The sequence below is a fragment of the Juglans microcarpa x Juglans regia genome, chromosome 6D (genome assembly GCF_004785595.1).
Source record: "Juglans microcarpa x Juglans regia isolate MS1-56 chromosome 6D, Jm3101_v1.0, whole genome shotgun sequence".
Classification (NCBI taxonomy): Eukaryota; Viridiplantae; Streptophyta; class Magnoliopsida; order Fagales; family Juglandaceae; genus Juglans; species Juglans microcarpa x Juglans regia.
In genome coordinates, this window is record NC_054604.1 from 23,273,670 (window position 1) to 23,301,659 (window position 27,990).

The following is a 27,990-nucleotide window of genomic DNA, read 5'->3' on the forward strand; positions in this document are numbered from 1 at the left end:
GAATTGTTGAAAACAATTTACTAATTTCTTGTTTGATTAGTGTACCCCATATGTAACATGGTAAAAGGAAAGAACTTTACAACGTCTTTGAAGTCTCTTTTTCTCCCATACATGTAACTTATTTCAATAGTTAGCTCTAAGGTAATTTTGATTACTTAAAATACAAGGGGTAATAATCGTACCCCTATGCACAATCCACAACGTAAAAGCATATACCACCTATTTCTAACTCTATTGAAATTTATTTTAAGTAAATTTTCATGAAACGTTCACATATTTACTATAATTTAATCATGTCTTTAATTTATTAAATTTCTGATACTTTTAAATAAACTTTAAACTGATGAGTTATATTTTTTAATACTTCCCTATGCATCCCGACTAAGGTCTCACAAACGTGCACTTCCCTTATACATCCAGTCGTTTCACTAATGTGAATAAGTTACACAGTGATAATTTCATCACTGAAAATGATTCTATTAATGTCGTTAACATCGTTCATCTATATCTAATTGGAAGATTGCTCCGTTCAAAAAAAAAAAAAAAAAAACACCAACTCTATTGGACTAAGATCAATCATGGTGTCACTTTTCTTGCACATAATTTTGCAAAAATGACTTCTAATGATATCGCTAGATGCACTCTCATATCACAAAGACTGCCCCACCCCTTTTGTAATTGTTATACCTAGGAAGCCACCACCCAATCTTAGTATCTTACTCTTCTACTTATATAAATAAATAATTGTATTCATATGTATCATTTTACCCCTTAAGGTGAGGTGGCATGGGATTATACATGAGAGAGAAGAAAAAAAAAAAAAAAAGCTCAAAGTGGAGGGGTAAATGGATATACCCTTAAAAGACAAGGGGGTTGACGGCAAATTGAGTATAAATTGTGCACAAAAATCGAAAAAGCTTGTTTATTTAGGTTCTACTTTGTTTCTTCAACCAACTCAACGCGGTTTCGTTACGTACCCCCAGCTTCCATTTTCCTCTTTTCTTCTCTCTAGTCTGTCCTGAGCTGCAAACATGGCTGAGTCGGTAGAGCTCCCGAGTCGCCTCGGCATCCTTCCCTTCCGTAACAAGGTTCTCTTGCCTGGCGCCATCATTCGGATTCGATGCACTTCACCCAGCAGGTTCCCTCCCTCTCTCTTTTTTTGCTTTCAAATTTCTCCGCTGGATTTATGTTCAGCTTAAAATTTTTATTTTTTTTATTATACTTTCCGTTTGGTTGCTGAGGGAACTTCTGGAAAAACTAGATTGTCGATGATTCAAACTTTTTCTTTGTCGAGTGGGAACTTGAGGAAACCGAGACCTCCAGCTTCGGTAAGCTGGGCGTAACACAACTAATCGGCTTCGAAGTCAACTTCTTTTAATTTTTTGGGTTCGTTTTCTTTTCCTTTGGGTTTCTCGGAAATCAAATGGTGGTCATGGTTTTCCTTTTTTTTTTTTCCCTGGTGAAAAGCACTTCTCAATAGTCGATTGTTTGATTTTCTGTATTTGAAACCCTGTCGTTGAGATATGCGGTAATTCTGATTTTGATTGCTCGGCAGTGATTGGAGATAGAAAGAAAACGTGAAACTTAAAAATTCTAATTTCAACGAGGATTTTTTGTGATTGGCCAAGTTTTCTTAGATTTTCTCACATTCTTTATGCAATCAGAGTGGAGGAACATATATATGTATATATAGATATATCGCTTAATGTGAGTGTTGATATATGTAGTGTGAAATTGGTGGAGCAAGAGCTGTGGCAGCGGGAAGAGAAGGGGTTGATTGGTATTCTTCCAGTTCGTGATGCTGCCGAGACAACAACAGCAATAGGCCCCGTGCTATCTCAAGGTGATCTTTTGATCCATTGATTCTTTGAGTACATACTTGTCCGTCTGTTGCTTGATGACAAACAATTATGTTTCTTTGTTTTTTTTTGTTTTTATTTGTTGAATTGTTAGATGTCGGAAGTGATTCTGGTGAGAGAAGCTCGAGAGTTCACGTTGGCGCATCCGATTCTCACAGGCTTGATGCCAAGAATCAGCAGGAAAATATGCATTGGCATACCAGGTATGGTTCACTTTGGCATATATTTGTGCTGCACTGGAAATGTTTTGGTTAACTGTGATAAAGCTAGGTGTTTACACAAACCAGAATGTGAACTGTGAGCTCATAGTGCTTTGATATCGTATTTCTCAGGGAGTCGCAGCTCGTGCTTTACATTTGTCAAGAGGAGTGGAGAAGCCAAGCGGTAGAGTTACATACATAGTCGTTCTTGAAGGTTTGTGCAGATTCAGTGTCCAGGAACTTAGCACCAGAGGAACGTATTACACTGCACGGATATCTCCTCTTGAAATGACAAAGGCTGGTAAGTTTTTGTTTCACAAGAGATAAAAGATAATAATATTTAGCAATCTCTTGTTTTTTAACTTTTATTTTCCTGGTTTTATTCCTATGCTTAATTTTTGGCTGTTAAATTGATGGTTAAAATCAAGTTTAACACATAAGTAATGTGTTGTTACTTTTATTTTTCCTGGCATCCATAATAATCTTTCTAGTGTGCAAATGCAAGCGCGCAATTACTCACACACACACTTGTTGATATTGTGTATTAATCACCAATCATTATAAAAGTTTGAATAGAAGAGGTGAATTCGACTATTAATTAGTATAGAATGGAGTTGGAGTTTGAATTAACGATCATCACTTTGATAATATGTTAAATCATTTCATAAACTTAATAATTGCATATGAATGTGACACACTAGCGTCGGCCCTAAAGCTGACTGTTGCAAACATTATGATTCTTTAGTCGTGGTTTAAAGGAAGAATTTCGCTTTGAGTTCATATATGGTCACAAATTAAAGGCTAGCTAGGCGTCAATAAGTTTAAACTATCTGGACACATGGCGTCTATGCATATCAAGTGCACACCAACATCCTAATTCCCTTCATGTGCATGCCCAAACTTTACATGGACCCTGAAACAGGAATAGGATCAGGATCAGAATTTGCAATAGACAAATATTTATAATAGAATTTGACAAGGGAGGTTCCCCCTATTTGGAATACAAGACCAATTTCTACAAACTGGTTCTAAATGTTGGAAACCATCCGTCCCAAAAGACTAAACTATTAGGAAGTAGGCTAGCATTGGATATCAAGAGCATCCTGACATACTGACAGATAATTGGAACAGAATTGTTCCCTTGTCTAACCCAATAAGGCCTTCCCCAATCCTGACCGTTTCTAACTCTATACTCGGACGTCCAAACATGAAACATAGATTAGAAAAGGGGTTTTCAAATTGTTAATATACAGTATGTTTCTTTACTCATGGTTTTACATGAAAATTTTTTAAGATGCTAGCTGCTTACTGTTTAGGATGGGTGATTTGTGCAGTATATCCTGCCTACTTCACTTCTTGTTTAGATTCCACTGTGCAGTTTATGCTTTTATTCCCAGTCACAAAATTTTTTAAGCTTCTGATGAGATCACTATTATTTGTCTGCTGGAATGCTGAATTCCTTTCGAATGCTGAAATCTTAACTAGAGATGGAGCAAGTGGGGCAAGATCCAGATTTCATGACATTGTCTCGTCAATTTAAAGCAGCTGCCACAGAGTTGATTTCTATTCTTGAGCAGGTAGACTTTTGGCTAGATTCTTTTTCACATCTCTGGAAACTCTGTTGAGAGTGAAATTTGCAAATGTCTGTGAATATTTCTCTTTTGGTTGTGTTATATAATTGTATAATCCTAAAAGCATGCTCAGGGGAATCTTCTGGAAGCAGTTACTCTCCATGATAATGTTTATCCTGATTTTGTGTTTTTGGAAATTTTTAAGATATTGGTATTATCATTAGCAGCTTATGAATTGTGATGACAGATATCTCTTGTACTAAATCTGATGTTTGGGATCTTTTATATGGTATCTAGTTTTTCACAAGACTCCCTTCTTTTTATGAATTTTGCTTACCGTGTAATGAAATTATCATGAATAATGCGTGATCCTGTCATCTAGAATGAGAAAGTAATTTGTAGGAATTATTCTCATTAAATTCGTAATATAGGTACAAGGAGTATATATAGATTGCAGCTGAAGAAAAAAAAAAGGAAAGAATAAAGTAGGAAAGAATAAATTAAATACTAACTTCTAAGGAAACTAAATCTCCTAGAATATTCACACATTTATTGCCAATATCTCCTAGAATATAGCAGAGTTGACTAGGCAGATTTTTGGAAACTTTCCAACACTCCCCCTCAAGCTGGTTTGAAGATGTCTTCCATAGCTAGCTTGTTGATTAAGTTTTCAAACTGTTTCTTAGGAAGCCCCTTTGTAAGTATGTCTGCTACTTGCTCAGCTGTAGAAATATAGGGCAAACAGATTACCCCACTATCTATTTTTTACTTGATAAAATGCTTGTCTACCTCCACATGTTTTGTTTTGTCATGAAGAACTGGATTGTGAGCAATAACTATTGCAACTTTATTATCACAATACAGTTTCATTGGTAATGAACTAGTAACTTTCAACTCTTCCAGCAATCTTTTAATCCGCAATGCTTCACAAATTCCAAGAGCAACAACCCTAAACTCAGCATCTGCACTACTCCTTGCCACCACATTCTGTTTCTTGCTGCGCCATGTTACTAAATTTCCTCTAACAAATGTGTAATAGCCAGAAGTTGATCTTCTATCAGTGACACTTCTAGCCCAATCTGCATCAATGTATATTTCAACTTGTAAACTCCCATAACCTCCAAACAATAAGCCTTTACCTAGAGTTCCCTTTAGGTACCTTAGGATTTTGTATACATCAAAATGTTCAGGTCCTGGTGAGTGCATAAACTGGCTTTCCACACTTGTTGCAAAGGCTATGTCAGGCCGTGTGTGAGATAGATACAGGAGTTTCCCTACCAATCTTTGGTATTGTTCTCTATTGATTACTTCTTCAGGTTTAGTTGGTTGGAGTCTTTAGATTCGGCTCTATAGGTGATTTTGTAGCTTTACACCCTAATAAACCTGTTTTTCCAAGTAAATCAAGAACATATTTTCGTTAGGAAACAAATATACCTTTCTTTGACCTTGCAAACTCCATGCCAAGAAAATATTTCAAGTTACCTAAGTTTTTGATTTCAAACACCTTAGCAAGAATCTTCTTTAATCTGCAAATTTCATTGTTGTCATCCCCTGTCAGAATAATATCATCAACATAGACAATAAGTATAGCTACTTTGCCTCCACCAGTGTGTTTATAGAACATAGTGTGGTCAGCTTGACCTTGGCAGTAGCCGTGACTCTTTATCACCTTCCCAAAGCGTTCAAACCTAGCTCTAGGAGATTGCTTGAGTCCATACAAAGACTTCCTCAATCTGCACACCTTCCCTTTGCCTTCTTTGCCTTCAAATCCTGGTGGTAGATCCATAAAAACTTCCTCTTCTAGGTCTCCATTTAAGAAGGCATTCTTCACATCTAATTGATACATGGGCCAGTTGGAATGGATTGCTAGGGATAGTAACACACGGATTGAGTTCATCTTGGCTATAGGAGCAAAAGTTTCCTGGTAGTCAATTCCATATGTTTGAGTGAACCCCTTTGCCACAAGTCTTGCTTTGTACTTCTCTACACTACTATCAACCTTGAATTTGATTGTAAATACCCATTTACAGCCCACAGTCTTCTTCCCCTTTGGTAGATCACCAATTTCCCAAGTGCCATTAGCAATTAGTGCATTCATCTCTTCATGAACAACCAATCTCCATTCCGGGTGATCCAAGGCTTCCTGAATAGTTCTTGGAATAAACAAGTGAGAAATATTGGATGTAAAGGCCTTATGAATATCAGAGAGTCAATGATAGGATAAATGTTTGGCAATAGGATGTGTGGTGCAGGTTAACTCCTTTCCTAAGGGCTATAGGTAAGTCTAGATCAGCAAAATTGTCTTTAAAAGGAGCAGGAGTGGAAGAGTTACCTGGTGTATTGGAAGGACCAACTTGTAGAAGTGATGATGATTGGCTTTGCTCCGGATTGGAAGAAGGATTTCTATTATTCTGACGATCTCTTCTTCTAGTATAAACATGAAGTTCAGATGAGGTAATATCTGGTAGTATTTCTTCCTTTGGTTGTGAATCACTTATGCCTTGTACAGGTACTCGAAATTCCATTATTTTCACTAGATAAATTTTCTGTTTCCGGACCTTTTAAAGGAATATGGATGTTCATGTCAATGTCAATGAAAACATTAGGAAAAAGATTTAGAAGTTTACCAGAACTCATCTTCACTTTTCTCTTTCTCCCCCTGAAGATAGTTATGACTAAAGTAAGGCTATTTTTCAAGGAAAAAGACATCCATATTGATGTGAGTTTTCTTTGTAATAGGGTTAAAACATTTGTACCCTCTCTTATTAGGAGCATATCAGAGGAAAACACATTTTTCTGCCCTAGGGTCAAGTTTGGACCGAAGATGGGTTGGTATATGAACAAAAATAGTGCACCCAAAAACTTTTAGTTCTAAATCTGATGTTACTCGACAAGTAGTGAAAAGCTCCTTTAGGAGGCTAAAGGAGTGATGTATTTTAAAACACGAGTAGACATCCTATTAATGAGATAACAAGCAGTCAAAATAGCATCACTCCATAAATATTTAGGAACATGCATATAAAACATTAGGGCACATGCAACCTCTAATAAATGACGATTTTTCCTCTCCGCAATACCATTTTGTTGTGGGGTGTTACGACAAGTAGATTGATGTTGAATACCTTTGGCTGACAAAAAAGTTCCTAAACATTTGTAAAGTATTCAGTACTATTATCAGTTCTTAGAATACTGATTTGTGTTTGGAACTGATTTTCAACCATATGATAAAAATCCTTGAATAATTTTTCAACTTTAGATTTATCACTCATCAAATACACCCAACACAATTGTGTATGATCGTCAATAAACGCCACAAACCATTTTTTTCCAAATGCAGTAGTGATTTTTAAGGGACCCCAAACATTACTATGAATTAAATATAAAGGTTTTGAAGCATGATAACCTTTTGATTGATAAGTGTTCCGATGACTCTTGGATAAATGACAAGTATCGCAATGAAGAGAGTTGCAATCAACAATTTTAAATAAGCTGGGAAACATATGTTTTAGATAGAGAAAGCTAGGATGTCCAAGTCTAAGATGCCAAAGCATAATTTGTTCTCGTACATGCATTGAACTAGTACTACTACTACTCAAACCCTGAACTTGTTTAATGTTGAATAGGGTCTCATTAAAATAATAGAGTCCATCAATCATCCTAGCATTGCCAATCATCCTCCCCGAGAGTTGGTTCTGAAATTCATAATGGGAATCTAAGAATATGACACTACAATTAGAATCCCGTGAGAGTTTACTAACAGACATCAAATTACAAGCAAGTTTAGGAACATGAATGATAGATTTTAGTTCAATTTTGTTAGAGATTTGGACAGAACCTGTTCCTGCAATGGATGAGAAACTTCCATCTGCAATTCTAACTTTTTTATTATCAGAACAAGGGTAATAAGATTGAAAAAATTGTGAAGTACTAGTCATATGGTCGGATGCACCAGAATCAATAATCCATGGTGCAAGAGTTAAGCTACAAGAGTAGGTACTAGGGGGTATCACTTGTTTGGGCCAAGGAACCAGTATGAGGACCGGATGTAGGAGTGGATTTCAGCAATTGAAGACGATGATCCTGTCAAATTAAGTCAAAGTTATGTATGAATGGCCGAATCAATTGGCCTTGTGATCTCGGTTTATTATGTAAATTGTACAAGAGTTCTATACATGGAAAGAAAATAAGTATATGCTAATTGTATCCCTATACAATCTGTCAAATATTATGCTAATTGTACAGAAGAGTAAATCAAGGAAATAAATAAGGAAACAAATATGGACAGTAAAGCTGTCCATTGATAGGTCCACCTGCTCAGCACTTAGGAAATTAGCCTTTGCTTCAGTGGCTCTAGGGGCTATATAGTTGCTGCCAGAGGTTCTAGATTTGCTGCTCTTCCAGTTTGCAAGCTTTCCATTGAGTTTCCAACAAGTCTCTTTAGTGTGGCGTGATTTATTGCAATAATCACACCATATCCGAGGCTTATCTTCAAACCTCCTTTGGTTAGAATAGGACCGTTGTGTAGAAATATTGGCAGTGGACATATATGTGCTAGTAGCACAATAAGGAGCAGGGTTGGCAGCAACTAATGCAGAGTTTTCCATAGTTTCATCCTCATTTTTTTTTCATCATGACATTCCGACGACAATCTTCTCTTCGCACCTCAGAAAATACCTCTCCAAGTGGAGGTAATGGCTGTCTCCTTAGAATCCTTCCTCTAACTTCATCAAATTCATCATTAAGTCCAGCCAAGAATTTAAAAATTCTGGCATTCTCCACCATCTTCTTATTATGATTGCAATCATCAGAATTTTTCCATTCATAATCATTAAATAAGTCTAAATCCTGCCAAAGTCCCTTAAGAACATTGAAATACCTGGTCACACTGCCTTCTCCTTGGTGAGTATTGCTGATTTTCTGCTACAATTCATATATCTGAGAGTAATTTCCAAGGTCAGAATACATCTGACTAACATTGTCCCAGAGCTCCTTTGTAGTCGAATAGCACATGTAGTTGGCACTAATTTCTTCATCCATAGCATTCACAAGCCACGCCATCACTCTGAAATTTTCTGCATCCCATACAGCATAGGATGGGTCTGTTCTCTCGGGCTCCTTGGTTTCACCAGTCAAGTACCCTATCTTCCCTCTCCCTCGAATATACATCCTGACTGATTGTGACCATCGTAGGAAGTTAGCCTCATTCAGTCGTATGTTTGTGATTTGGACAGAGTAGGGTTCAGAATGAGTAGGTTTTGGTTTTGGTTTTTTTTTTTTTTTTTGGATTTGGCCTTGTTTGAAGTATCAACTATGGTAAAAAGGCTTGACAGCAACATAAGAGAAAGGCAAAGATGAAGAAGGAAGAAAAACCCAAGATATTAGGGGCTGATTTGAGCTGCCAGAGGGAATAGGGTTTTTAGATGAATCAGAAAAGGAACCTTGCTTTTGATACCATCTAGAATGAGAGAGTAATTTGTAGGAATTATTCTCATTTAATTCGTAATATAGGTACAAGGCAATATATATAGATTACAGCTGAAGAAAAAAAAAGGAAAGAATAAATTAAATGCTAACTTCTAAGGAAACTAAATCTCCTAGAATATTCACACATTTACAGCCAATATCTCCTAGAATACAGCAGAGTTGACTAGGCAGATTTTTGGAAACTTTCCAACATGTCATCACCGGTTGATCTATTGTTTGGTGGAGTAATTTTCTTTTCTAAGTAAGATGAGCTCTATTAATGAGCAAAGCAAAACTATCCAAGCGCACAAGGAGTATGCATCAGATATACCAAAACAGAGAAGGTAAAGAAGTCCTGAAAATTCAAGGAGCTAAAGCTAGAGATCCATGTGGGTATTTTTCTTATGAGTAAGATAAGCTTTATTAATGAGTGAAACAGAAGAACTATCCAAGCACACTTGGAGAATACATCAGATATACCTAAATGGAGAAATTAACGAGACTCGGACAAATTTGGAAGTTACAGCTAAAGAAACATAATTGGCCAACCATTATAGTAAAATTTATTAAAGAAAGCCTTGAAATACTCCATTGTTCTCGTGCTGCCTTCAAAGCTCTGATCATATCTTTCTCTCTGTATGCACCGCATTAAATAGATTTGAATCATTTTCTACCAAATATCCATGCGGTAGTTCTCGAATGTTCTTTCTAGCATGCTGATTGGTATACCACCCATCTAGGCATCTCACCCAGTCGCCTAAAAGGACCGAAACATCTTTCCACAAAGTACTAGCTATCTCACAATGGAGTAAGTGATGATCGGTGGTTTTCCCACGCCCTTTATACATGCAGCACCCCATGATTACCACAAGAAGTCTCTTACTTTAGTTCACCAAGATAAGGGTTTTCCCTGGTGTAGCCATTCAAATAAAGAAAGCCGCTCTCAAGGGGACCGACCTTGTCCCTCAAGATGCACTTCCGTGGAAAGTGATACTATTGTAAGGAATCAATGTATTACAGAACCATTCAACTTAGACCATTCCTCTCTTGTATATGGCCCAATGCACTTTGTCTAACCCGTCTTGTCTCAAGCAAGCAGAATACACCCGAGCATAGAATGTGTTTATATAGGTCCATCTCCCATCGAGGGGAACTGTATGAAAGCTGTAAATTATCTACCGCCTATGAATCCTTAATCCTTAATCCGGAGAAGAAATTTTAAGATTTTGATCTCCACACCACATATCATACCATAATTTTTTCATGGATCTAACTCCAACCTCATATCTGCTGTGCTGGGAAATCTTTCTCAACCTTTTTTTTTATGTTTATACATAGTCCAATCTCAAAAACCTCATTCACCTCATTAGAGCTCCATCTACCCCAAACACTACCATCTTTGTGTCTATCACCATCGGCAAATGAGATTTACGAGATGATTAACTGCTCTCCAGAGGCTCTCTTTTGCTGGCATTGCCACCATAGCCAGTTCCTCAATAGGGTTTGGTTGGAATGTAATCAACTTATACCTAAACCATCTATGGAGGCTGGGGAGCACAAGACCTTGGGCCAATTATCTTTTGGTTTCCATGATTTTTTTCTTTGCTGGATGTTGACAGCAATAGGAGAAGCATTGACAATGGAAAATGTAGATACTCTTGGCTGGTACGCGCACACGCGCGCACACACAAATATGCATGTATTTATACTCTTGGTTGATTTATTGACTGTATGATGTATTCAGTAAGATTCCTGATTTTGCTCAAGATAAATGCTAATTGTACTTAAAAAAAAACTTACAAAAAACTTCTCCACTTGTCAACTATTAATATAATGAGAATTATGAAATTTGAATTTCGAAAGAAAAATAAAAAAATTAGGCTTGTACATAAAATTAGAAGTGCATGTAGCACTTCTCTTTTCTCAAAGTTGGAAAAAGTATCATCTTGTTATTTCCTGCATGTACATTTATGTTATTATTCTATCTGTCAATAATTCATGTCTTTATATCCGCTCATAGAAACAAAAAACAGAAGGAAGGACAAAAGTTCTTTTGGAGACAGTTCCTGTTCACAAATTGGCTGATATCTTTGTTGCCAGCTTTGAGATAAGTTTTGAAGAGCAACTATCCATGTTGGATTCAGTTGATCTGAAAGTAAGGCTTTCAAAAGCTATTGAATTAGTTGATAGGCATTTACAGGTACTCTTCACTCATTTGTGGTTGACATCTTGTGCCTTTGCATCCTGGTCACTTTGACGCTTCCTTCAGCTTTTTTTAGTCACGATAATGGTTACTTGTGACAGTCAATACGTGTGGCAGAGAAGATTACACAGAAGGTCGAGGGACAGTTATCAAAATCACAGAAAGAATTCCTTTTGCGTCAGCAGGTTAGCTCTCATGAAATTATGGTTTTAGTTTGTTTTTCAAATGCAGACATGGGAGTGGAAAGAATATATGTGAAAATCTACAAGGTTGTGCCCCCCACACTCCCTAGTTTTGTGCCAACATTTCTTAATGGAAGTTACCTCACAGTGCCCATCCCCATAACGGTTGCAGGATAATTTTATTTCGACTTTATTTTTTAGTCATTATTATTAATGTCTTAATATGGGTGAAGGTTTTCCCCATATAGAAGTTTTAGGAAAAATATATAGTCATAAGAGTTCCCATATCTCTTAAGGCACACATCCAATTATCAGATACATGTATCAAACTTACTTTTCAGCATTTGCCTTACTTGCTAAGAATATAGTTAAATACTAAAATAATCCCTATTGGTTACCCTTGGGACAGATTGGTTCCTATATTCTAGTTTTGAACTTTTTGCTCCCTATGCTTTTAATTTTGATCATTTTAGTCCCTCCCTTGGTACATTTTAAAATGCCATGTCAGCACCAATGATTGGTGCCATGTGTAAAAATGAAAAAAAATAAAAATTAATAATATTATTTCAAAATATTAGAAAAAATAAAAAAGGCTTGGGACTTTCCATCTAGGTGGGATACTGTAGGTTATGCCCAGGCACTACTTGGGTCGCACAACCCAGACGTTGCCTAGGTGTGATCTAGGTGTGGCGCACGCTTGAGTGGGCTCAGGCAATGCTTGAGGATTGCCCATTTTTTTTTCTATTTTTTTTTTCTAATTTTTTGTTTTCTAAATGATATTAATTTAAGTTTAGTATTTAACTCTTGAAAAAAAAAGAAATGGACTTTGAAAGATGAAAGCTGACAGTTAGAGGTGTAATTTGTCCAGCCCGATCGATCTTGGAGGAGAATTTGGACTGGAGCGATTCTTTTGGTCCACCAAAAGACCGAACCAGACTGTCAAGGCATTAAGACTGCACTGGACCACTTTGGTTCTGTTTGGTCAGTCTTATTGGTGTATTTTGGTCCGGGCTACTTTTCCCCCTTTTTTGTTCAAGTTTTTGACAAAAAATTGTATAAAATGATAAAAAAAAGTAATTAAGTGAGAGATTTAGTCTAAGTTTTCTTACTATGTATATACTTAACTATTAAGTTTTTAATTAAGTGTTCTAAATTAATAATGTTAATAGCATGTGTATCATCAATAATTAATAGTTAATAGCCTATCTTAAAATTCATAACATTTAATATTTTATATAATCTAAGCATAAACAATTAGGTTAGAAGAAAATTATATAATTACTTGCTTTCAATTTATATAACTACCAGTCCGGTCCAGACCAATTGAAACCGGTCAGTCTGGTTGGTTTTTCCATCCGGACAAAATTCTTACATGCCTACTTAAAGTCAGTATTGTTCCATTTTTCATAGGTATGTGTGACACATGTATCTGATAGTTGATTACCTGTGGACCTTCTTTTTCTCGATTGATCGAGCAAAACTAAAAACCTGTGTGATATTGAGATTTCTGATAAAGGATGTTTTCAAGTAGAGCGGGAAGGCTTAGTTAAAAGGAAAGTAAGTGCACTTTCATGAGATCCCAGGCCAAAAGCCATTTGTTGACAGTTTAGTGGGGCCCTGTACCGTAATCAGAAAGCTTGAATGAACTTTCTCTTGACGAAAGATTGCAATCAAGACCACTGATACTTACAGAGGACACAAGAGAAGAGTAACTTAAACTTATCCCCTTCAGTATGTTGCAACCTCGCATTTTTGGCTTATTTTATTTTATCATTGTTGTTATTAACATTTCTATTTTGTATTTGTTTATCTTTAGTTCTGCAGTAGAAAATATTTATATTGTTACTTTTCTTTATCTGCCCTAATTATTCCTCTATTTTGGCTACTTCATCCGAAACATATTCCAGATGAGAGCTATAAAAGAGGAGCTTGGTGACAATGATGATGATGAGGATGACGTGGCTGCCTTGGAGAGAAAGATGCAAAGTGCAGGAATGCCTTCAAATATCTGGAAGCATGCACAGAGGGAGCTAAGGTATGATCTATGAAGAAATGTGTATAAAGAGGACTTTAGTCTTCTGACAAGGGACCAAATAACGTTACAGTGTGGCAATAAAAGTAGTAGATTCGTTTCAGGCCATGCATATTAATTAGTTGAGCTTTGACTACAGTCTTTGGGTGTGTTTGGTTGAGAGAAATTTTGAGAATTTTTTTGAGATGTATTGCTTATTGGATTTTGTGAAAGTAGATAGGAAAATTTAAATATATAATTTTTTTTTGAAATATGTTTTGTCTTGGGGTTTGTAAGAGGGGATGGGTAACATTGAAAAGTTGTTTGGCTAAATTTTTTTGGGGTAGTTTTTGTTTTGGTTTTGTAGAAATTATTTTGGTTTTTGTGTATTTTACTTCACTGAAATCTATGCAAATGGTTGGATTAAAAGTTGAATAGAAAAGGTTTTTGAGATTGGAAGATGTTTGGATTGGAGTTGTTTTTTTTTTTTTTTTGAAGAATTTTGAAAAAAAAGCTAACCAAACATGGCCTTTCATTGTGCATATCGCAATTCGGCACAACTCTCTTTTGAACATCATTAATTGTATACTTTCATCATCTAGGATATTGTAATCAGTCAATTCTGGGGAGACATTAGGCCTTTATAGAGTGATCTTGTGGCAGGATTGTGATGCTCCTCTAGAGCCAAGCTATCATAAATAGCTTTTATAGGTACTTTCTCCATTTCCTTGTCATTAAGGAGCTCTCCTCCTTTTTATTTATTATCTTGTTGCTTTGTAAATCTTCAAGTGACATCAAGAGGAGAAAATGAAAGGGTAGGCCTAAACACTATGGTCATGTTAACTTATGGCTGTTTCTAATTGTCGAACTGATGGTGTAGACCATTGGAAATGTCCTCCCAGACTGAACCAATAGGGCCATGATGAAGATGAGATGAACAAATTGCATCGCCACAAATTGCTGCTGGTAATAATATGGTGGATAGGATGCTTTGGACAGGGAGTAGGAAGTTTACTGTACGATCTTTGTCAAGTCAAAATTATTCTTTGTTCCCTTGGAAGTGTATTTGGAAAAGTGAGGTGCCACCAAAGATTGCTTTCTTTGGTTGGACTGCATCTCTAGGGAAAACTTGAGTTTGGATAATTTGAGGAAGCAGGGTCTTGTCGTAATGGATTGGTGTTATATGTGTAAGAAGAGTGGGGAGTCAGTGGATCACCTTTTACTTCATTGTGAGATGGCAAGGATGCTATGGGTGGAGATCTTTAATAGAATGGGTATTACTTGGGTGATGCCCAAGCGGGTGGTTGATTTATTTGCTTGTTGGCAAGGGTGTAAGACCAATTCACTTATTGCAGGTGTATGGAGAATGATTCCTCTATGCATCATGTGGTCTCTTTGGATTGAAAGGAATGGTCGAAGTTTTGAAGATAAGGAGCGTTCTCTAGATGAGCTTAGAAGTTTCTTCTTCCATAATTTATTTCTTTGGAACTCATCTTGTGTTTCTAATGGAGCTTGCTTAAATGATATTCTTGTATCACTTTCTAGCTCCTAATATTTTAATTAGGTATATGCTGCTTGTTTACCTTCTGTGTACTCGGACTATGCCTATTTACTTCTTTCAATAAATTGTTATTTTACTTTTAAAAAAAAATTGCTGCTGGTAAATTGTCGGTCCGTTAGTTGGTTTGGGTAGAGTTTTGGTTTTATCTTGGCCTGTTTGGGCCCATTGTTAGCTGTTTTTTTTTTTTTTTATAAGTAATCAAGACGTTTTATTCATAATAATAGGCAAAGCCCAAGTACACAGGAAGATGAGAAATATCTATCTATAATTTACAATTGAAAGAAGAAAATCATGGACATTAAGTCCATTACAAACAATAGCCCCCGCCCAAGAAAACAATGTTTTAAAGAAACAAACTTTCAGCTCCTCCATTGTTCTCTCTTGGTTTTCAAAGCTTCTATCATTTTGCTCCCGCCAAATACACCAACACATACATATAGGGACCATTTTCCATATTACTGCAACTTGTGTATTTCCTCGAAGGCCTCTCCAGCATGCTAGAAAGTCCAACAATCTGCCGGGCATAACCCATGATAAACCAAGTCCTGTATAAAAATCATCCCAAAGAGTCCTAGCCACCTCGCAATGTAGAAACAAATGATCAACAGATTCACCATATTTCTTGCACATATAACATCAGTCTAATACCATTAATCGACGTCTCCTGAGATTATTCGTGGTGAGAATTTTGTCCAAAGCTGCTGTCCAAACAAAAAAAGCTGCTTTTGAAGGAGTTTTGGTCTGCCAGATGCTCTTTCATGGGAATGAGAGCCTACCCCGGTCTGATAAAACTTTGTGAAATGATTGGACCGTAAATTTACCTTTTTTGGAAGGGCTCCAAAATATCCTATCCATCATACCCTCAGTCATACGTACTGAATACAAAGCTGCATAGAAGTCTGAAATAACCTCCAACTCCCAATCTTGGGCTGCCCTAGTGAAGTCCACATTCCATTGAGGGGAGCCATTAGAAAAAGTCAAAAGGTCAGCTATCGCTGCATCCTTTACTCGTGCTAACTCAAAAATAGTGGGAAAGGTGTCTTTGAGACAACTTTCACCACACCATTTATCATGCCAAAATCTGACGCGAGAGCCATTGCCCACAACAGTATGTGTCTGTCTCCTAAAAATCTCCCAACCCTTCCTAATGTTTTTCCACAACCCTACCCCATGTGAACCACGTACCTCATTCGAGCACCAACCACCCCATGCTTCCCCAACCTGTGCATCAATAACAGACTTCCACAAAAACCCCCGTTCTTGTTGGTACCGCCACAGCTATTTACCCAATAAAGCTTGATTGAATTTCATCAAATTATGAATACCCAAACCACCCCCAGAAATTGGAATGCATACCGTGTTCCAATTGACCAGATGGAACTTGAACTCATCCTCCAAACCACTCCACAAGAAATCACGTTGTAATTTCTCAATACGGTTGGCAATCTTTGCTGGGAGTGGGAACAATGATAAAAAATAGGTGGGTAGGTTAGAGAGAGTACTTTTAATCAATGTAAGCCTACCATCTTTCGATAAATACTTCTTCCAAGATGCCAGCCTACGCTCTACTTTTTCAACCACTAGATCTCAAATCTGCTTTGATTTGAAGGAGGCACCCAATGGTAATCCAAGGTACTGAAGAGGTAGAAAAGATACCTTACACCCCAAGAGAGAGGCTAGAGTTGCCACATCAGGAGCATTACCCACTGGCACCATCTCAGACTTTGCCAAATTAACTTTCAAACCCGAAACGATTTCAAAACAAAGAAGTAGAGCCCTCAAAGATTGGATATGCCCAAGATTTGCTCCACAGAATATAAGAGTGTCATCAGCAAACAACAAATGAGAAATATTAAGAGAACCATTCCCCACCGGGAAACCGTGGAGAGAGCCGCCTTCCACAAGACCTACAATCATCTTACTGAGGGCTTCCATGACAAATAGGAAGAGTAATGGCGATAGCGGGTCTCCCTGTCTCAACCCACGAGAGGAGTTAAAGAAGCCCACTGGAGAACCGTTCACCAAGATAGAGAATCGAGCTGTTGAGATACAAAACTCTATCCATTTCCTCCATCTCTCTCCAAAACCACATCTTTCAAGTAAATAGAGCAGAAATTTCCAGTTGACATGATCATAGGCTTTTTCCATGTCTAGTTTGCAGATTAACCCAGGTTCCCGAGATTTGAGACGTCCGTCCAACACCTCATTTGCAATTAGAACCGAGTCAAGGATTTGTCTACCTTTAACAAATGCGTTTTGTGGCTTCGAGATTAACTTCTCCATCACCGTACTCAATCGGTTTGCTAGCACTTTGGAGAGAATCTTATATATCCCAGTCACAAGGCTAATAGGACGATAATCACGAACATCCACTGACCCCACCTTTTTTGGTATGAGTGCTAAGAAGGTGGCATTAAGGCTTCTTTCAAAACTAGCATAAAAATGAAACTCTTGAAAGACCCGCATAAGGTCACCTTTGATCACTTCCCAACAAGTTTGGAAGAAACCCATGGTAAAACCATTAGGGCCAGGGGCCTTATCACTAGCCATGCCACGAACAAATTTGCATACTTCATCATCTTCAAAGGGCCTCTCCAACCACTCCGCACCCTCTTGATCTAAAGCTGAGAAAGTCAACCCATCTACTAACGGTCTCCAAGATTGTTGTTCGGTTAGGAGATGTTCATAATATTGTCCCATGTGCTCCTCAATACTTGGCTGATCCAAAAAAACTACATCATCAACCATTAAAGTATCTATAGCGTTGATCCTCCAACGCGAATTAGCCACCCTGTGAAAGAATTTTGTGCATCTATCTCCCTCCTTAAGCCATAAAGCCCTAGATTTCTGTCTCCAAGAGGTCTCTTCCATTAGTAATACTCGTTCAAGATCTGTAACTAACTGTCTCTTGCGAACTTTTTCAGCTTCGTTCAGAATTCTTGCCTCCTCCTCCCCCTCCAGGCCTTGTAACTCCTCCGTAAGGGAACGTCGCTGTAATATAATATTGCCAAACACTTGTTCATTCCATAACTTCAAGTCATATTTCAGCGCTTTTAGTTTCCTTGCTAGAATGTAGCTTGGAGATCCTTGAAATTCATACGAAGACCACCATTGCCTGACCCTGTCTACAAAACCATCAGATTTAAGCCACATATTTTCAAATTTGAAATACCTTCTGCCTCCTTGGATGCCTCCACAATCCAAAAGGATAGGGAAGTGGTCGGAACAAACTCTAGGTAATCGTCTTTGAATAACTTCAGGAAAGTGTGATTCTCAATCTGAAGTTAACAAGAATCTATCGATTCTCGACCAAGGGATATCTCGAGTGTTGGACCAAGTATATAAGCCTCCCATTAGTGGAATATCCATTAACTCTTGTTCTGAAATAAAACTAGAGAATTCCCTCATAGCGGGAGTGATGTGGGTTGTACCTGACCGTTCACTCGGGAAACGAGATACATTGAAGTCTCCCCCTATACAACTTGGTAATTCCCACCAACTAAGGATTCCGGCCAATTCTTCCCATTGTTAGCTGTTGCTAGTATTGACCCTATGTAGCATTGATCTTCAACTTTAAATTATGAGATGGGCAAACATACCTTGATGGTTGAACCTGGTGGTTGTCTACCTTGATCCAGTGGGAGGCGGGGGAGTCAGCTTGGAGCATGCAAAGTAGTGGATTCACCATCTCGATGAGTGGTGGCAACACTAGGAGGTGCTTTTGAACTGCTGGATCTTGGATTGGGGAATTCACAGATTGACATTGAGCTAGAGATGTAAGTGACACCCTTCACATATTGGTGATGTTTCACAAGCTCAATCACCATAGATTGGGGCCTTGACAGGTTGTGAAAGTGAGTGATGAGAATTAGTAAGAGAGATTGAAATGCCATGAAGGTGAGAGAGAGCTGTTTCAGGAGCCAGATGTTGTGGAAGGCTGTGAGGGCACCAATGCCAATGTGACTTTGTAGGATAAGTTTAGTTGGTGGTTCGTCATAAGGAGGGAGGGAGGGTTTGGATCTGATAGTGAGCTTGGCACAAAAGAAGAAGTTGGAAGGTGGTCTCTGTTTGTTCGAAATGAGAAGAGAAAGACTAAGAAGGGTACTTCTTGTAAGGTGCTGGTTGGGTCAGAATTCGTCAAAATTTTGATGAATGAATCAACAGCTTTGGTGTTTTGGCTTGCATAACTAATGTTGACCTGCAATTGTTGGTAACTGACTGATTTTGGCTGGTATCCTGTTGGGTCAGATATTTGGAGTCTAGCTCGCCCCTATGAAAGAGAGAAATTTCCAACAACACACTACTTAGTTCTTTATGAAGTTCCACTTACTATGCAAGCATCATACTGAACAATTTACTAGTCTATATTGGTTGAGAACCTATAATTGTCAGCTACCTCAAGATGTAATGAAAATAATTTTAGTTAATGGTTATGTTTAAATTTACATTGCTCACATCTGTTTCTCACTCAAGAAAGATTTGCCTACTTTCCTTGGGATGGTTTGGTAAGCTTGATTTAGTAATTGAATTTTTGTAAGGGATCTTAAGTTTTTGAAATATCATAAGATACCATATCTAAAGGACCTGGTATGATTAGCTCTGCTTAATTCCTGATGTCATGTATATGTCCCGTATACTTGGACACTCTATGTCTCTCTTTTGATCAATAAAAATTTGTTTACCGATAAAAAAAAAAAAAAAAAAAAAAAAAAAAAAAAAAAAAAATTCCTGATGTTTTTTTACTTTTGTCTCTATATTCACATACCGTCTCTTCTTTGATAAGTGACACAGTTCTCATATTTCAACTTATAGAAACTAAGGCCATGTTTGGTTTCCAATATATTTTTTAATTTTTTCAAAGAACAAATCAATTTTAATCCAACATCTTTTAGACATCAAAAAAAGATTTCTAGTTCTCAAAAAACAATTTCATCTAATCATTGGCGTAGGTTTTTCAAGAAAAAAAACAAAGAAACACAGAAACCATTACAATTTCCCAAAAAACTTACAAAAATTTCATCCAAACAACTTCTCAAATCTACCTACCCATTTTCACAAACCCCAATTCAAAACGCATAATTGTTTTTCCCAAATTACTCTTTCCTAACTTTGACAAAACCCAATACAAAACAGCTCAAAATTTTCACTCATTAAGCATGCCCGTGTCAGAAGTGTCAGACTTTCAATTTTTTCTCCATTTCTTTTTTAAATCTCAGGCGGCTTAAAAAGATGCAACCTCAGCAGCCTGGGTATAATAGTTCACGTGTTTACTTGGAGCTTCTAGCCGATCTGCCCTGGCAAAAGGCCAGTGAAGAACATGAGTTGGATCTGAAAGCTGCAAAAGAACATCTTGATAGCGACCATTATGGTTTAGTCAAGGTCAAGCAAAGGATTATTGAATATCTAGCTGTTCGCAAGGTTAACAATCATCGAAGTCTTGTTGTCATGAGTGTTTTAAGGCTTGAAGTTCTTCTTGAATTTGATGGTTATTTGGAATGATTTTTTTGGGGGGTGGTTGCAGCTTAAACCAGATGCAAGAGGTCCAGTATTGTGCTTTGTTGGCCCACCAGGTGTTGGGAAAACATCTTTGGCTTCATCTATTGCTGCTGCTTTGGGCAGAAAGTTTATACGCATATCACTTGGTGGTGTTAAGGACGAGGCTGATATTAGAGGGCATAGGAGAACATACATTGGTAGCATGCCTGGGCGTCTGATTGATGGCTTAAAGGTAATTTTCTTTTAAGTCGAATAGTATCCTGGACTTCTTGCTACTTATTTTATGCTTAATCATATGCCTGCAATGGTTTGAGGAAATTTAATTGTCTGTTTCTAAATTATAAGTGGGCCTACAGCATTGAGAAAATTTACATAAAAATAAGGAAATCCACCAAAATAAAAGAAGAAGAAAAACTGCAGTGAGTCAACATCTTCAAATTAGGACTAGGTTCATCCTCCCAACCTTTAGAAAGATATAATGCAGATGGTTTAGATTGAAGAATGCCCAGATTTTATTTATTTGGCAATGTAGGATTGTGCAAAGTATACAAGCAGCTGATCGTTATGGAAGTACTGATAAATGTGTAGCACATTCACCCTCGGAAAACTCTAGAACTACTGAATGGGTAAATGAGCTTTGTTCTCTCTAGTTAGTGATCTTCATACTCAACCTTGTTCATTCATTGTAATTGTTGTCAGCTCTGATTTATACATTGATCGTCAAGCCTTAGTTTTTTTCCTCTTTCAGTTTAGAGGTTGTAAATGCCTACTGTAAATATCATGTCTAGTCATACAGGCAATAGGATATGTGTAGCCATGAAGGTATCCTTACTTCTCTATTTCTATTCGTACAACCATGGAGGAAAGTTGTTGCACCCTTATTTACATGTCAAGGATTGACAGGGCCCAGAGGGGCTTACAACTCGGTCGAAGAAACTTTTCTTTGGAAACTGCTGAGGAATGAAATGGGTTGTTCAGATTTGTATCATCTACAGATAGATTGTTTAGTTTTTCAATATTTGGAATTATACAGCTTAGAGTAATACATCCATGTGCCATATGAAAACCTGGTTTAGTTTGGCATTGGAGCTGTTCTATATGAACAAGTTATCTGGATTTGACAGTTTAATGAGGATAAGTAGATCCTGTCTTTGGACCATGTATAGTTCTGGGCATCGAGCTGCAAGGTGTCTATATGTGATGGTTTTTACCATGCAGAGTGATGATTTACCATTCAGTTTTGTTTTTTCCTTCTTTTATTTAATAATCTCAATTTAATGAGATTGACTTAGACAGAAATTTTTCTTATTCTTTTTTTGTTTTAGAGAGTAGCAGTTTGTAATCCGGTCATGCTGCTGGATGAGATTGACAAAACAGGTTCTGATGTGCGTGGGGATCCGGCTTCAGCTCTACTGGAGGTTCTTGATCCAGAACAGAACAATGCATTTAATGATCAGTATCCTATTTTCTGTGGCGCTTTTCTTATGAGTAGCTAGCTGTGTATATTTTTATTTGAATCTGACCTATTATCAGGTCACTGAGAAAATGTAATCTTGCTTTTACATTTTTTCAGTGACCTGATAATAGGTCAGATTGAAAAAAAATGTAATCTTGCTTTCCAACCCTTGAATATGTCTTACAAATATTGTGTGATCTCCAATTGCGACTTTGGTGACTAATTTTTTACGGATCTGTTACTTATAAAAAAAAAAAATGTTTTACGGATCTGTTGGTACAAACCTAAAACGGCACTTTTGCCCAATCTTTTTTGTAGTTTTCAACTGCCATTATGATTTTTGACAATTTCTTTTTGCTTGATATTGCCTTGCTACTAATCTCAATACAGGGTATCATGTTATAGAACTGCTAAAAAAGTTAGAACTCATGAGACGATTAAAATGTTAGATATAGTGTACGACAAAATTAACCATGTAAATTTTATGGACATTAAAAAGAAAAAACTATGTAAATTCTACAGTGATGCATCATATAGACTATAGATGTGCTGAAAGCATTGCCACACTATAAAGCCTTATTGTTGTACAGTATTTACGATTCCTTAACTGAATGTCCATAGCTATTTGAATGTTCCATTTGACCTTTCAAAGGTGGTTTTTGTGGCAACTGCAAATAGGCTGCAGCCTATACCTCCACCACTCTTAGACAGGATGGAAGTCATTGAGTTGCCTGGATATACACCTGAAGAAAAGCTTAAAATAGCCATGCGACATTTAATTCCCAGAGTTCTGGAGCAGCATGGGTTGAGTTCTGAGTTACTTCAAATTCCAGAGGTAATTAACTCATTATATAGTTATCGAGTAACATGGAGGTTAAAAATTTTACTCCCATGATTATCACATCTTATTTCAGAATGAAAAAGCAGCAGCTTTTTTATTTTACAAGATCATATTGTATACCATTATCATCTTTTACAGTCTCTGTTTGGTTCCGTAGACTTCTCTACTGTATATGTTATCAATAGCATTCTGTTGTGGTAGGCTATGGTGAAACATGTCATTCAGCGGTACACCAGAGAGGCTGGTGTCAGGAATCTCGAAAGGAACTTGGCTGCCTTGGCTCGTGCAGCGGCAGTGAGAGTTGCAGAGCAGGAGCAAGCTGTCCCGCTAAGCAAAGATGTGCACCGGCTTGCTTCACCACTGCTGGAAAACCGGCTTGCTTCGCCACTGCTGGAAAACCGGCTTGCTGATGGAGGTGAAGTGGAAATGGAGGTCATTCCAATGGCTGTAAATAATCATGAGATATCAAGTGCATTTAGGATTGCTTCACCCTTGGTTGTGGATGAGGCTATGCTGGAAAAAGTACTGGGGGTAATGATCTTATCATTGTTTCAATTTTTTTTTTTGTTCCTTTCTTTTTCCATCATTAAAATACTTCATGTTTGGGTTAAGTTAGATTTTTGTAGAACTCATAACTAGTCAGTCAATTTGTATCACATTCAAACTGGATCATGCACCGTTGGACTGGTCTGAACTGTGTGGATGGGTATTCTAAGTCCTTATTGCTGCAACTTCACTTTGAAGTTGTTCTTGATGATGATGAGTCTTTGCAGCAGGCTCAATTTGAAGATCATTAAACTTAGATGGCTGCTTAGGTAACCTTCTTTTGGGTATAAAAAAATTTTAATCTGTATTTTGCAACGTTTAATAAATTATAAAAAGGCTTATGTTTGGAGGAAAACATTTATTGAAGGATGGGAAATGCATTGTGGGCATATAGGTGGTTCATCTTTGTTCCTGTGGCCTGTAGAATGTGTTTGGTGTCTAAAAACCGTTATTAGCTGGTGTGGTATATAATTTACCTCAACACAGGATTGAAGAAAAATTCTTGTAGCTAAAAAGATATGTTAGAGCATTATTTTTCTCTGCTGCTCTGGGTCATATCATGCCCTATTCTGTTGATATAGGCATGTGCACATCATGTTTAATGCAGTCCAGAAGCTATAAACTACTTTTGGATTTTCTTGATTTCTAAATAGCATTTGGGTTTGTTCGTACTGTAATGCAGCCTCCAAGGTTTGATGATAGAGAAGCAGCAGAGAGGGTTGCGACTCCTGGGGTATCTGTTGGGCTTGTTTGGACTGCGTTTGGTGGAGAGGTCCAGTTTGTAGAGGCTACAGCTACGGTGGGAAAGGGAGAATTACATCTCACTGGGCAACTCGGTGATGTTATCAAAGAATCAGCACAAATAGCACTAACATGGGTAATCTATTCTTCTGACTTGCATTGTAAATTATTTAGTTCCTAACCAGCTATCAGTCTTGTTGTTCTTCCTTTCGAGTGCTCTTAAACTGTTTTGATTGATTATTTATATATATCCGATGTTCGAATTAATTATAATAACCAAAGTATGTGTTTTCATAAGCTATGATAACCAATGTAAATATAATATATATATATATATATATATATATATGTAAATATAACCGTATAATAGGTGAGTTTTTGAAGAATCCAAATTGATACTCTTCAAGATCAATTGCATCTAGTGTAAATTTCTCAAATAACATCTCTAACTGATTTTGCAGAAGTTTTCCTTCTCTTTATCATCATAAAAATATTATATTCTCAGATTATTGTCATTTTGTTTTGAGAGATGAGCAAAAACTATTCCCCCTTCATTTTTTTGTTTAATTTACCACTGGCAATATCCACTGAACAGCTTATTTCCTGAAGCTTTGGGGGTTCCACATGTATGGCTGTTTCACTGAACTTAGTGACTGCTTAGATATATTTTGGCATCCTGCCGTTTTTCCTATCTCACAATTGTGTACGCTTCTGAAATTTATTACCTAGAGATAACTGATGACTACTAATGAACATTTGTAATCCCCCCTTCCCCTTGCCCACAACCAGAAAAAGGAAGAAAATAAAAAAAAAAAACATCCCTGCTCAACCCCTTCTCTTGCTGTGAACCAAATATAGTGTTAAACGGTAGCATGTGTCCATGTGCACTGTAGTCTCTGATTGCGGATTGTACTTATGAAATTCTGTTTGACTGATAAGCAACCTGTTTCCTACTCATTCAAATGGTTGTTTAAAATTATGGACATTCGAACTTTTTCTCATTTTTCTTAGGTAAGAGCTAGGGCGACCGATCTTAAATTAGCAGCTTCTGAAGGAATCAGTCTCTTGGAGGGCCGGGATGTTCATATACATTTTCCTGCTGGGGCTGTCCCTAAAGATGGACCTTCAGCAGGTGTGACTTTGGTAACAGCACTGGTTTCACTATTCAGTCAGAAAAGAATGAGAGCAGATACGGCAATGACTGGAGAGATGACTTTAAGGGGTCTTGTCCTACCTGTTGGAGGTGTCAAGGATAAGGTATTTGTTACTCCATGCCTTTCATATCCTTTTATTCTCATTTCCAAAGGGGGAAACTCGTGTAATATCCTGGTCTTTATTACTTGTTGTTGGACCTTTTCTTTTTTCATTTTATATGATCCACACTATTGAACGGCACGTAATGATGTCTCAGTCAAATTACTTGTGTCAGGTCTGTTTCTTCTGCAAAGGTTTTTTAACCATCATCCACCCAAGCAGTTGGGAAGATGTAAATTTTTTGATAAGTAGGGAAGATGTAAATTCATTGCGTTTTCTTTTAGTCATAAGATAGCTCAGTGGTTTGAATTTCTTTTCATAACAATCGGAGATTATGTGTAAAATGCAAAATTTGTTTCAACTTTCAGAGTTCCTTGAAATGAGACGCATGAAGTTTAATCAATGTGAAATAGCTTGTAGACATCTAATGAATACATGTTCGTTCATTCTATGCATACATCACCTTATGCCCCATGTGCATGTCTGACACGTGCTCATTGTGAAAGCATGGCTTGGGGGACTGCACAGGTGACCGTTGATAATTCAAAGCTTATTGTTGTACACCATGTGTGAAAATGAACTTTAGAAACTCATGTATACAAACATACATATGTACATATGTACCTATATATACACACACATCTATATCTATCCGTATGAGATGATGTCATTTGTCATAAACTTGAATGAAGACTTTTTTCCCCCTTCTCAATGGAATTAGATCTCTTGCCTATGGAACTTAACGGCAAAAACTGTAGAGACATACATCCCTATAGACATATGTACATGCATAGAAATATATAGGTGTTTGTGTTTGTAGTCAATGAGTTGAAACAAATCTTTGTATAACCGAAGTTCATTTTTCTAATTACTTATTTGAATACACTGCAGATTTTGGCAGCACACCGTTGTGGTGTCAAGAGAGTTATCCTGCCAGAGAGAAATTTGAAAGACTTGGTTGAAGTACCAACTGAAGTTCTTGCCAATATGGAGGTAATCTTGTTTTCATTTTGGCCAGTTGTCATCTTCAAGTTTTACTGCATGTGTGAATCAAAACACACATCATCGTGGGAATGCATTTTCCAGTTTTAATTATTTGGTCCTTAACTTGAGAAATAGCGTATGAGTGCATGCAAGAAGGATATTACATTTATATAAACTTTTGGAAGGCAATAAATTATGCCCCAAAACTTGCATGCATTAATCATAATTTGTTGTATCAAATTAGGTCTTTGTGTTTGTTGTATGAAAACATATGAATGAGTAATGCCTGTATCCTGCTTTTTGCAGATACTACTTGCTAAGCAAATGGAAGATGTGTTGGAGCAGGCTTTTGAAGATGGGTGCCCTTGGAGACAACACTCAAAGTTATGACAGGACCCTCAGGGCATGTTTAAGGAAACAAAATCGCTGGTGATGAAATTTCTGTGCTATGGCCACATCTTTTGGCCCACAAGATTCCCTCCTGTTCAGCATGCAGCTGCCTTTGGTAATTGGGGACCGGAAAATTAACTCGACTACATCAGACTCTAGCAGAAGGGAATTCTAACTTGATGTGGAGAGACTCAATGATCGGTGTTTCTTTCGGGGCTTTGGATGGAATTCTTCCAATGTACTACTATCTCCTCTCAAATAATTAATCTCTGATTATTGTGTGTGAGCATCTGCCTGCTTTCTATTTTAACACTGTTTCCCGCTGTAATCATAAATTAATTGATTCCTTACTGTGTATATAGCTTTTATTTAAGCAAGAGAGTACTTGCTATACGATTCATTTGTTCCTATTAAAAGATTTCATATTTCCTCTTCATTCTGGAGGGATCTGCAACTGTTTTCACGTTGTGATCTAGCCTTTTGTGTTAGCTTTCGCTGCAGGCTGGGTGGTAGACAAATATAATTTGCATCCAAGTATACTATACTTTTTTTCATAAAAAAATGGGCCATGGGCTGAAATGGGAAGCCAAGCTATGAGGAACATTGAAATTAAAGCTGTTTATGGAGGCAGCAGGCCCTGTATGAGGGTTCTTATTAAAGGAGCATCAGGACCTAAGATGGCTGCTCAGTTTCAGAGGGATTGAGGAGACTCAAATGCAGTGAACGCTAGTAGACATGTACTGTTATCTGGTCACAGAAATGTGTCTAGTTCGTTTGATTTTATGAAACATCATTGAAATCGGTAGACAGGCTGCTCTTAGAAAGCAGTGCTAGAGCATCTCGGTTCGAGTCCTAGTGGTGGCATGGCATCTTATAAAAGAGTAGGGTCCTATTATGAATTCGATTCCCGACTTCCATTTCTATAATTGGGAGATTTTCCTCTTACATATAAATATATATATATATATATATTATGATATTTTCCCTTCTAGACCAAATCACATATGCATCTTTTGGGCTATAAATAAACGTAGTACTTTGTGGTACGTTCTGAACGATCAAGTGAAAACGTCTTTGAGGCTTGGTTAATAACAAGTTCAAGCTTGAACGTTGTAGACGTGTGGTATGTAGAGCAAGCTCAAAAAACAAGTCTTGACTTGCATACTGTTTATGGTTGAACATGGTTTGTTCTTAACCCAATGGTGCATGATAATATTTTGCATCTTGGAATT

The 27,990-nt window shown here is 37.3% G+C and overlaps 1 protein-coding gene across 3 annotated transcripts; it reads left to right on the forward strand.

The window, feature by feature from the left end:
• Positions 1 to 868: 868 nt before the first annotated feature.
• LOC121234334 (lon protease homolog 2, peroxisomal-like) lies at positions 869 to 27,309 on the forward strand. 3 transcript variants are annotated; one of them, XR_005934370.1, is made up of 18 exons: positions 869 to 1,138; positions 1,728 to 1,843; positions 1,954 to 2,062; positions 2,191 to 2,360; positions 3,545 to 3,636; positions 11,114 to 11,293; positions 11,398 to 11,481; positions 13,386 to 13,513; positions 20,267 to 20,468; positions 20,572 to 20,778; positions 21,872 to 22,002; positions 22,624 to 22,837; positions 23,045 to 23,374; positions 24,072 to 24,266; positions 25,142 to 25,387; positions 26,276 to 26,377; positions 26,675 to 27,040; positions 27,248 to 27,309. XR_005934370.1 is itself a non-coding variant. In XM_041130239.1 (17 exons), exons 1-17 carry the CDS (start codon positions 1,032 to 1,034, stop codon positions 26,756 to 26,758), a joined length of 2,697 nt encoding a protein of 898 aa, XP_040986173.1. In that variant the 5' UTR covers positions 869 to 1,031; the 3' UTR covers positions 26,759 to 27,194. The 3 variants fall into 3 exon arrangements, 1 of the variants encoding a protein (XP_040986173.1); XR_005934371.1 differs by having other exon boundaries at positions 27,260 to 27,309; XM_041130239.1 differs by lacking the exon at positions 27,248 to 27,309 and having other exon boundaries at positions 26,675 to 27,194.
• The last annotated feature ends 681 nt before the right edge of the window (positions 27,310 to 27,990 follow it).